The sequence below is a fragment of the Sciurus carolinensis genome, chromosome 3 (genome assembly GCF_902686445.1).
Source record: "Sciurus carolinensis chromosome 3, mSciCar1.2, whole genome shotgun sequence".
NCBI lineage: Eukaryota > Metazoa > Chordata > Mammalia > Rodentia > Sciuridae > Sciurus > Sciurus carolinensis.
The window spans coordinates 25,794,541-25,805,769 of record NC_062215.1 but is presented as its reverse complement, the minus strand read 5'-3'; the positions used below and the strand labels follow the sequence as shown (position 1 = coordinate 25,805,769).

At 56.8% G+C, this 11,229-nt stretch overlaps 1 protein-coding gene across 1 annotated transcript; it reads left to right on the top strand.

Annotated features, from left to right (window-relative positions):
• The first annotated feature begins 4,172 nt into the window (after nucleotides 1-4,172).
• On the top strand, nucleotides 4,173-9,330 carry Dlx3 (distal-less homeobox 3). Its single transcript, XM_047546150.1, has 3 exons — nucleotides 4,173-4,711; nucleotides 5,811-6,001; nucleotides 7,511-9,330. The coding sequence occupies exons 1-3, from the start codon at nucleotides 4,387-4,389 to the stop codon at nucleotides 7,856-7,858; spliced, it is 864 nt and encodes a 287-aa protein (XP_047402106.1). The 5' UTR covers nucleotides 4,173-4,386; the 3' UTR covers nucleotides 7,859-9,330.
• Nucleotides 9,331-11,229: the final 1,899 nt, after the last annotated feature.

Below are 11,229 nucleotides of genomic sequence, written 5' to 3'. Positions count from 1 at the left end.
TCCAGTCTTGTCACCTGCATGGTCTAGCACCACATTGCGGTTAGAGAGATCTTTCAGAATGAAAATCTCATCGTATATCTCCCTTAGTTAAAATACTTCAATGGTTTCCCCAGCCTCTAAATAAGCCCATTCTCCCACTTCCGGCTGCCAGCACTCTGAGCTCTGGGCCCCTGACCCCACCCTGCTTCACCTTTAGACCCCCCTCCCCATGCTATCCTCCAGGCAGAACCAGGAGCCTCGGAGCAGACTATCGCAGTGGCTGGGAGCCCCTCTTGCCTCTCATCTCTGCCTTTCCCAGCCCCACACATCCTCCAGGTCTCACTTCAGGTCCCCTCCGGCCTTGGAGAAGGGTTGGGCCTGCCTGGGCAGTCACAGAAGTGTGTGGTACCCCTGTCCCAGCACACATCACACAATAGTGACACTAGTCACCCATGTGTCCACTTCCCCTGTTGGAACCAAGGCTCCTAGAGGGGCCATTGTGTCTGTCTTGATCATCACATCCCCAGCACCCAGCATGAAGTCTGACACAGCACAGAGGCTCCGTGAAGATTTGCTGGGTGGATAAGGCATTCCGGGAGGAGGTCCTGCCTGCAGAGCCCTGGAGGCTGCGGTGCATCTCTGAGGGGGCTGGTGGAAAGATAGTGGGGTGGTCACCTTAACCTACAGGAGTCCTAAAATTTAGAATCAGAGAATATCAGAGCTCGAAGGAACCTCAAAGGCCATCAAACAATTCCCTTTTTTATTTACAAATGAGAAACTCCAGGGAAGGAGCCACTGGCTGGACAAAGATGGACGGCCAAAGGGGCAGGGGAAACCAAGGAGTAATGATGCTAACTTTGAAACTGAGTACTTAGTGCTGACAGGACTCCTAAAGTAGATAATATTTCTTCTGTGAGTAATAGCCTTGCCCCTTTAGGTGGTCCACTTCGGGTCTGCCCAGTGGAGCTGGACACTGCCTCACTATGACCACTAGATGGCGCCAGGTCCCCAGCAAGGGAGACAGCAAGACCTGGCCTGCTCACCCTCTGCTTGGTTGCTTCTAGAGTCCCTTCCCTCAGGCGGGGCTGTGGAGCCCATTTCCTGAGGTGGTGCCTAGGCTGTATGACACCTGTACTCCAGGGACCAGCTTGCTTCAACAGGCACCTTTCTCTGTGCCAGAGTCAGGGTGGGCAATGGACCTCGTTTTGGACATCAGCCAGCTCTGTCCTTTTTCCCCTCCCACCAGCCTCCCAGAGGCACTGGCTGCCCTGCTTTACCCTTCCACCCAGGGCAGGACTCCAGTCACCACTTGTTCATCTTGTTAGCCCAGGTGAGGCCTAGTGGGTGGCATTGGTCCCACTGCATCCTTCAGTTACCTCTCCCACCCAGCTGTTGGTGGTTCCGTTCCCGTTGGCCTGACAGGCCTCTGGGACCACTCATGATGCCCCATCTGGGAAGTTGCTCCTCTTTTGGCCCTGGAGTCTCCTGCCTGGCCCATGCCTCCTATCAGACATGCCTCAGCCTCAGTCAGGGGTTCGCTGGAGCAGCACCCGGGTGATTCAGTCCCTCTTCAGCCGGAGGGATTCTCATTAGACACTCACCAAGTATCTACTGTGCACTGTCTTAGGAATCTGGACGGCAGCAGTGAACAGGACTAATAGTCTCCCTGGCACGCCATGCAATGGGGGACAAGATCTTAGCATTACTTTACCAAACAATTGTTCCTTTAAGGTCCTAATGTTGCAGTTTCAGTCCCTTTCTAGAACTCAGAATTTTCAGAATGGGCTGGGCATACCTGGGGACTCTGAAGATTGAGGCTGGAGGATTGCAAGTTTGAGGTCAACTTCAGCAAATTAGTGAGGCCCTAAGCTACTTAGGGTGAACTGTCTCAAAATAAAAATAAAAAAAAAAATAAAATTAAAAGGGGGAGAGGGCTGGGGACGTGGCCCCAGTGGTAAAGCACTTCTCGTTTCAATCCTCGGTACCAAAAAATAAAAATAATAAATAAATAAAATTCCAGATGGAGCTTAGAAATTTAGAAATTATCCTAATACGACCCACCACCACCAACCCCTTTCAGGATTCCAGATTTCCAGGGTTGAGCTCATTGACTTTACTAGGGAGCCACGGGTTGGGTGGGGTGGGGAGGCAGAAGGCATGAGGCTTCTGAGTCACCTGCTCCTTCTGCTCTCAGTTGAATGAATGAAATAAAACTGAGGCAGGGCTTGCCAGACGCTGTCCCTTCGCTGTGGGGAGTTGGGGGCTCCAAGCAAGCCCTGGCCACCTCCCCCGCTCCCATCCTCCATCAGAGGGGAGCCCGCCCGCCCAGTGCCCTTCCTGCCCCCAACGCCGCGGGCTCTCTGGGCGCCCTCTTGGCACCAGAACAGAGGGCATCCAGAGCGGGTGGCAACTCGCCCCGCCACGGGCTCGGAGCGGCTGGCGATAGGCGCTGGGGGGACGCGCAGATAGACAGACAGATAGCGCTCCCCGCTCCCGCCCCCGCCCCCACCTTTCCCACGCGGCGGCCTCCCGGGGCGGCCCAGGCCAAGCAGGGATCCGCTCCTGTCCCTGGGCCTGGACCGCGACCTCTGTCTCCGCCAACAGCAACTCTCAAAGTTCTTTCAGCCTCAGAAGAAGGCCGCGGGCTCTGGAAAGGGGCACAGAGGCCTCTGCACACTCCTGCCGGGCGGGGTCTACTCGGGAGACCCTTCCCTGGAGCTTGGCGAGACACCGGGCTTGGGGAGGTTGCAAAGCCCAGAGGTAACCACGAGGTGGCGCGCTGGCACCGCGTGTCCTCAAAGCGTTGGCCAGGCAAGTGCAGAGCAAGGGGACACGACTAGAAAGGCGTGGGGGCGGGAGGGAAGGGGACAGGTTAAGAAGTGAGATTGGAGAAGCTCTTCCTCTCTCCAAAGAAAGGCGGGGGGCAGAAGTAGGGGTGGAATGGATAAATGGGCTAGATGTCTGGAACAACTAGGATGACCTAGGGACTGGGCTTTGTAGGTCAGACAGGACCAGACTTTGGGGGTCCCCAGGTAGGGGAACCTCTTCATCCGGGACTTCGTGGTGCAAAAGAGTTCAATGTAGCATCTTGACTTCCCCTGTTGGGGACTGGGAAGGTTGGAGAGGTCTAAACACATCTGTGCAGCAGTCACACACACTCACACATGCCCCATACCCCCCTACCCGACTGCCACACTTTACTCACACACACCCCTGCACTCACTGAACATCCCTGTACACTGTGGAACACACCCCCCAAGCACTCCTGACCCGTACACTTGAACCCTAAAAATGCCCACACTCCTCACTACTGTCCCATACTGCACAAAATCTGCCCCCAGACTTCCTGAAGCACACAGAGACAGCCTGCGTCCTTACTCACATCTTGTGGACACCAGTCCCTAGCTCCTTCCATGCAACCTGCATTTCCATTCAAGCTGTGCTATCCCCGAAACTGTGCACAGGTAGTTTTGGGAAATGGCTGGAGTATAATCCCCATCTTCTCTATCAGCCCCTCAATTCACACAGCCTGCCCCTGTAGGATCCTCCCAAAGCCTTTTGGGCCCAGGACGCCTTTGCAAGGTGGGTCTCTGCCTCTATACATTTTTTAAAATTACATTTTATGACTGCAAGTCTATAAATGTAACATTAATATGGTCAAAATTTTTTTCCAACCCAAAATAAATTGTCTTTTTTCCTTCTGATTTGAAGAGATTAAACCATTTTCATGGATCTTGAGTCCTTACCACTTAGTCAACTGACACTTGCATAGTACACACACACACACACACACACACACACACACACACATCTTGGACCACCTCCTTCCACAAACACCCAATGGGCAAATTCCCCTCCTTCCCCATTGCACCTAAGCCCACCCCCAGGCAAGAAAACTGACTGAGGGATCCTGGGGGCTCTGCAAAGTCACCCCCCACCCAGGGTTTATCTAGACTGGAAGATAAGAGGAACGTGTGTGTGTGTGTGTGTGTGTGTGTGTGTGTGTGTGTGTGTCTGCCTGCATTTTGGGTAACAACAAAGAATGGGGGGAGGCGAGCGAGAGAGCGAGAGCGTGTTTTGCCTCGAAGGCAAGACTTGCAGCCAATCAGCGCGCAGGAGCCTCCCTCTGCGACTCCAACATTGAGTCTATAACCGGCTGGCCGGGCGGAGCTGGCAGCATTTGACTCTGGCTTGGGACGCGGAGAGAGGCGCGCAGCGAAAGCCCGACTGACCGACGGCGATGGTCTGAGCGCCCCTCGGCCACCCCCTCCCCCAAGACGCGACAGGGCCCTCCCCTCGCCTTGTGGACACACACGCAGCCTGGTCTCCTCCGCCTGCTCTGCGCTCCTGTCCACTTCGGTGCTCCTCCGTGGAGGCCAGCCCGGGGGAGGTGCGGCGCCCGCCAGCATGAGTGGCTCCTTCGATCGCAAACTCAGCAGCATCCTCACAGATATCTCCAGCTCGCTTAGCTGCCATGCGGGCTCCAAGGACTCGCCCACCCTGCCCGAGTCTTCGGTCACTGACTTGGGCTACTATAGCGCTCCCCAGCACGACTACTACTCAGGCCAGCCTTACGGCCAGACGGTGAACCCCTACACTTACCACCACCAGTTCAATCTCAATGGGCTCGCGGGCACTGGCGCTTACTCGCCGAAGTCGGAATATACCTATGGAGCCTCCTACCGGCAATACGGAGCGTACCGAGAGCAGCCGCTGCCTGCCCAGGACCCAGGTGAGGACACGGCGATCGCCAGGAGGGTGGGAGACCCTAGAAGGTTCCCGAGGGAGACAAATGCGGGGAATGGAAGCTTAAATCTAGACAAGGCTGAAAGGTAAAAATGCACTGCCTGGAGTGAGAGGAGGTAGGCTGGATGACTCCCAGAGGGGCAGGCGACCTTCCAGTGCTGAGACTGAGGGTTAGGGGCGCGGAGCCTGCTATGCGCCTGCTATGCGCCGCAGTTTCGCCGTCTCGGCTGAGGATCGGGTGAGCTGGGAGAACAAGGAGCTCTGGCTTGTCAGGCAACCTCTTCATCGAGGCGATTTCAGGGGTACTTCAACAGGCGGTCCTCCATCGGGTCGTCGAGGACTTGAGGTTAGGCAGTAGGGACTGGAAGCTCCAAAGCCCCGTCTTTGGTCGACTGGGGAGGCTCGGAGTAGTGAAGGACTCCTGGAAAGAGACGACCGGAATTAGGGGAAACAGAGACCGAGACGCAGAGAAGGTGAAACAGAGAGGTGGAGACAGCAAGAAGGAAATGTGGAAAGAAAGAGCGAAAGGCCAGAAGAAAGAACAGTGGAAAGGAAGGAAAGAGGAAGAGGAAGAAAGTAAAGAAGGAATAAAAAGAGAGACGAGGGACAGGAAAGAAGGGAGTGTATTATTTTTGCAACTTTTCGGAAAATCTAAAACTATTCTAAAATAGGAAATCAGAAGGGTGGGAGTAAGGACAGAGCGAGAAGCAGCAGCGGGCCAGGTGGGACTAAAGGGGGCGGCCAGCAGATGGGTGGCAGGATCCTGGAGGCTGGGAGGCGAGCCGCGGGGGTGGGGGTGGGGGGCGTCCGGAGCAGAGCCGCGGCGGCCCTCGCCCAGGTGGTTGCTAGCGCCGGGGCCGGGCTCCCGGGGCCAGGCGCGGAGCTGGGAGCGTCGCGTCGTGGGCGGCCGCCGGTCCGGCTCCGTAGCCCAGGCTCCCTCCCCTGGCGCGGGCGGCGGAGCGCGCCGCCCGGAAATCCCACGGCGAATCGGTGACCTAGGGGGAGCGGCGACCCGCGGGGCTCTGGAGCGCGCAAGGGTCGCAGGCCGAAGCTGAGCCGCTCCCAATCCTGTGCGTTTCCTGCAGTGTCGGTGAAAGAGGAGCCGGAAGCCGAGGTGCGCATGGTGAACGGGAAGCCCAAGAAGGTCCGAAAGCCGCGCACCATCTACTCCAGCTACCAGCTGGCCGCCCTGCAGCGCCGCTTCCAGAAGGCCCAGTACCTGGCACTGCCCGAGCGCGCCGAGCTGGCTGCACAACTGGGCCTCACGCAGACACAGGTTGGTACTGGGAGGTCGAGGGCCGGTGGGAGCATGCGGGATCCCAGGGTTCTCTGGGCGCCACCGAACCTGGTTGAGCTCTGCAAGCTCAGGAAACCCTTGCTGGTGGGATGAAGGATTCCAAGTTTCAACTTTTGTCGGAAAGTGGGGCGTTAGCACATGGCGTTCAAGTGTGAATAGTTGTGAACCTGTGTAACTGGGTACATCTGTTCCAGAAAGTGATGCCCTCATTCTAGATCCCCAGCTCCCAAGGCCCCCAGCATTGCTGGTCAAGTCGTAGGAGTCCTCAGTTGTATTTTTCCTCCAGACTAGGTGTGTGCATCGAGGGGTACAGGTGTGCAAGTATATGGGTGTATATGTTTGCACACATCCCAGGGGCTGCACAAACATGGGGATGCTCACATGAGAAGTGCAATCCTTCAAGAGGGTCATTGCATTCAAAAATGGAGGACAAGTGTCTGTAACTGCACACCCGTGAGCAATGCCAAAATGCATGCTTTCATCAACACACTTTCCTGCCCAGCACCCAGATTCTCCACCCTGCCTCTGCCAGGGGTCTAGCGGAGAGATTCCTGACCAAAGGGAGATGGGGACTGGAAAGTGGGAGCCCCACCCCCATCCTCAATTTGTCCCTAAAGCCCCCAGCAGTCTGTCACTGCTCAGGGGAGGAGTGGCAGACGCCAGGCTCCCTACAGGTGTTGACAGGCAGGCCTTGGTTGTGGCTGGCTGCGTGGGGCCTGGTCCCCGGGAATCTGGGTCACCCAGTGAGGAGCTGATTCATTGTTTGTACCAGTCATGGGGTGGGGAAGCAGCAGGGGGAGGGGGAGATACCCCAAGGGAAATTTGGGGAATCATGGCTCACCTGCTCCTAAGTCCCAAAGTCACCCCCACTGCCCAGCCTGAACCCAAGAGAGCTTCAAGCCTGGGTGTGTGAATGTGGGCGCTCATGCTGTGGAGTGTTTATCTGGGTGTATCTGTGAATGTGAGTAGCTTTTTAGTCTGGTGTGTGTGTGTGAGTATAGAAATGCATGTGTGGGTGTGTGTTTGTGTCTATGTATCTGGGCACCTTTGTTTATGGGCTAATGTGAACGAAATGCCACAAACTGCCCGGTCCCCTTTGGACTTCCTTTTATTGAGTGCTTACTATGCACCAGGTCGCTCTAAGTTTTCGTATGTCCTAACTTAGCTGAGCCTCTTAACAATCCTATGAGGTAGGAAATAGTAATGTCACTCCTATTTTGCACAGGAAGGCGAGAACAGAGAGGTTAAGCAACTTGCCCAAGGTCACACTTAGTAAGTGGCAGAATAGAACCTGGACCAGTGTCAAAAGTTCCGAGCCACAGATTTATCCCAGATGGATAAAAATGATGTTGAACTGAGAGTGAGGATGACAGATTTCACCTGATTTTCTTGGGTGCTGGCCTTACCTTCTCTGGATTGGGTTCCCTGTGGGGTTTTCCTGTGGCATCCTGAGAAGCTAACTAGCTACCCTTTTCTTCTCCTGTCCAGGTGAAAATTTGGTTCCAGAACCGTCGCTCCAAGTTCAAGAAGCTCTACAAGAACGGAGAAGTTCCCCTAGAGCACAGTCCCAACAACAGCGATTCCATGGCCTGCAATTCGCCGCCGTCGCCAGCCCTCTGGGACACCTCTTCTCACTCCACTCCGGCCCCTGCCCGCAGCCAGCTACCCCCACCGCTCCCATACAGTGCCTCCCCCAGCTACCTGGATGACCCCACCAACTCCTGGTACCACGCACAGAACCTGAGTGGACCCCACTTACAGCAGCAGCCGCCTCAACCGGCCACCCTGCACCACGCCTCCCCCGGGCCCCCGCCCAACCCTGGGGCTGTGTACTGAACACCCATCTGGCCTGCACCCCCCACGAAGGACCCCCGGGACCAGGCAGAAGGTGCCTCCGTCCTAGCCGACACTCAGGAATCATGGAGGAGCTAGGGGCAAAGCCCCCGTTCCCCCTGCCCCTTCCTCCAGGAACCAAGAGCTTCCAGATGAAATTTGCATGGACCAAGGATGTCCCCTGAACCTCCCTCCCCTGCTTAGAACTGGGACATCCCTCCAGATATTGGGGCAAGCCACCCCAGGAGGGACCGTGGTTCCCCTTCTGCTCCAGGAGCCTGGATTGGCTCTAAATGGCTCATCACCTTCCACCTTCTAAAACGTAACAGTACCTGTTCCCCAGGCTGGAGACCTTGGGCACGGAGAAGCTGGGAGGCCGGGTGCCATGGATCCTAACCCCTGCCAGACCTGGTTTCTCCTCAGCAACCTGTGCCCTCCCTCTCCTGCAAGGCCCTTCTGCCAAAAAGACATTGGACATCATGACTGGGCCTCAGGATGGGGACCTGACTTAGCCCCCACCCTGCACTTCTGGCCCTCAGTTAGGATTTGAGGGTTAAACCAAAGAAACCCCCCAAGTGAGGGAATCTTAATATCTGGGGCTCTCAAGGGAAGAATTAAAGGAGCCATCTCCCCACTCCAGTGTTGGCAGTGGGGGGGGGGTCTCCCCTGTTTTCCCTAAGGACCCATTTCTTTTTCTGTGTACAGGACTTTGCACAACTTTGATTTTAAAAGCTGTTGAAAAATAGGAAAACAAAGGGCATTGTTACCAGATAGGACCAAATCTCCCCTGGGGGGGGTGGGCAGCTCCAGTCTGCCCCGTCCCACCTCATCTCTTCTCCTCCAGTAAGTTGGCAGTTTTGGCGCCATACTCCAAATCTCCAAGGAGACATACCAGGCAAGACAAGCCCCCAAACGACCCCTTTCCGGTGGCCTTGGAAACAGATTGCTCCCGCTGAGCTGGAGAATGGAGGGTGAGGTGAGGTGTGTGGAGAGGAGAAGGGAAGGAGGATAACTCAGTGCCTTAGGGGGGCGGGCTGGTTGCCACACCGCTGGCAGGACCACTGGGTCCCTGGAGGGCTGGTGGCACGACCTCTCCCTGCCCAGGCGTCCCCCCCAGAGCTAACTTTCTTCCACCCCTGATGTGGTAAAACATGGAGGAAACAGAGAGGTAAAAAAGACTGTAGCTATATATATAGTATGTATTTTTTTTAAGAGCAAGGGCCCCCTCCCGACTGGGGTTTCCTATTTATGTGGCGCTCTCCGATCTCCCTGTGTTCCGGGTTGAGAGAAAGAGGGATGTGGGCTCTGGCTGGATGGGGTTTCGTGGGAGGACAGGAGCCCGGAGAGACATGGTGGGCCTCCAAGCCCCGCCCCAGGGGGACAGGAATGAAGCCAGCTCCCACCCCCTCCCAGCCTTCTCATTTCTGCTTTCTTACTGGACCCATCTTTATATATAATGTTAATAAAAAAGAAGAAAATAACCACTGCACTCTTTGAACTGGCGGCTGGAGGCAGGCAGCTCTTGCGGGGAGGCCTGGGAGTTGGGGAAGGGATCTGGTGGGGAGGGACCTGTGAGCTAGGAGGCTCCTGGGGCACAGGGCCTATGGGGAATCTGCTACTAGAGAGCTGGGCTGGGCCTGGCCCCAGGTGGCAGGTGCTCCTAACCTCGCATCTGCCCCCAGTCTGGGTTGGTCAGGCAAGGAGGCTACCAGCTGTGGTCTCCCTAACTCCACTCTGCTTGGTGGCTTGGTGTTCCTGTCAGCCAGCTGCCCTCCGCCACCACTGCTGCTGTTGCTGCCAGGTCACCTCGGGGCTGCTCTTTGATCTTGAGCTCACACGCAGACATGCTTGCACACGCGTGTAAACCCCCTGCCTCCACGCCCAGGTGCTCCCAGCCCCTCACCTCCTGTCTGTCCCTCCCAGCTTGGGTCAGGGTGGGGCTTCAGGCATGGGGCACACCACTGCCCTCACAGCTGGCAGGGCCCCTGGCCACCAGGTCCAGTTTGGGAGAGAAGCACCCATGGAGGTTGAGACATCTGTGTTGCCCTTCCTGAGAGGGCTCTGGCTTGAATCGGAACCTGCGCACCACTGCTTCTGACTGCGTGGGCCAGGCCGCTGCCACCTCCTCTTCCAGACCCCAATCCGAGGCTTTGGAGATGAGATGCGGGGCGGGTGTGGGGATGAATGGAGGTGTGTGTGAGGGCCACATCTGGGCAGAGGTGGGCCCGTATGAACACACGCTGCCACCGAGCTGCCTCACACTCTGCTACACAAACACACATACCAAGACACACAGTGACATCTCTCTGTCACACTTGTCTGCACTCCCATGTGAGGCAAATGGGTCATCTGCAGGCTCTACCACAGACACAAACACACCCAAGGCACAGCATCACAGGAACATAACAAAACCAAAGCCATACGCCCCCCAGCACATCGGTGCACAAACACACTTAAGTCACCCCGATGTCGGTCACATGCACACGCGAGCACACAGGAACACCGAGCAGAGGTGGCTCCCTGAAATGGAAAGAGTCTTGTTTAGAAAATAGGCACCACCACCCAGCACCACTGTGACCCAGCTCGCCTGGAACCTCCCCAGGCAGGCCCTTAGTGTCCTCATCTGTCAAATGGGGATAACAATCCCCACCCTGTTGGCCTCTGGGGATCTTGTGAGGTACAAAGCAGAATAAGGATGAGAAGGCAAAAGGAGTGGGTCCCAGGCTTATGGAGGGGACTTGGCTGACTGTCAGAGCAACGCAGGGCTGGGTTCTCTGGCAGGACTGCAGAGCTGGGGACCTCAGCGCCTACTCCATCCCTCTCCCTCTTGGAAACAGGCCCTCTCCTCCCCCAATGCCTGCCTGCCCGAGGGAGGCGGAAGGGAGAGGCCTTCAGCCCACAGACGCCAGCGGGCTGGCAAGGGTTAAGGTGGCAGCTGCCAGGCGGGGCTGAGCCGAGCAGTTTGGTTTGAGGGCTGCGTGCAGGCAGGAGCAGCGAGGCGGCAGCCGGGCAGACTCGCTGGAGACACTGCATTTTATTAGGGCTGGGCTGCCAGCAAAGGGAGGGAGAGGGGAAAAAGGGCAGAAAGAGAGAGGAAGGAAGGAGGGAGGCTGGGCGGGCAGGCAGGCGCTGCGGGATGAAAGGATGTTGTAAGCTCCCTAATTCCTCCCTGCTCATCCCTGTTCAGTCAGGCTGGATTAACTGCCCAGGTGACCTCCCGTGGGGGTCAGCCCCACCCCTGACCTCCCCTTCCTCTTCCTCACCTCGGGGACAGTCAGGTGCCCTCTTCACTGGCCTTGGTGGGAGCTGGGGTTGGGGGACGGGGGCAGGGGGCTTGGAGGGGCGAGGCAGCGTGCGCAGTGGGCTACTGAGCC

Bases quoted from the DNA above. Each gene is read 5' to 3' on its own strand.
- Dlx3 (XM_047546150.1), top strand. From the start codon at position 4,387: ATGAGTGGCTCCTTCGATCGCAAACTCAGCAGCATCCTCACAGATATC. The intron at 4,712-5,810 runs GTGAGGACACGG...CGTTTCCTGCAG, and splicing joins GCTGCCTGCCCAGGACCCAG to TGTCGGTGAAAGAGGAGCCG. The intron at 6,002-7,510 runs GTTGGTACTGGG...TCTCCTGTCCAG, and splicing joins TGGGCCTCACGCAGACACAG to GTGAAAATTTGGTTCCAGAA.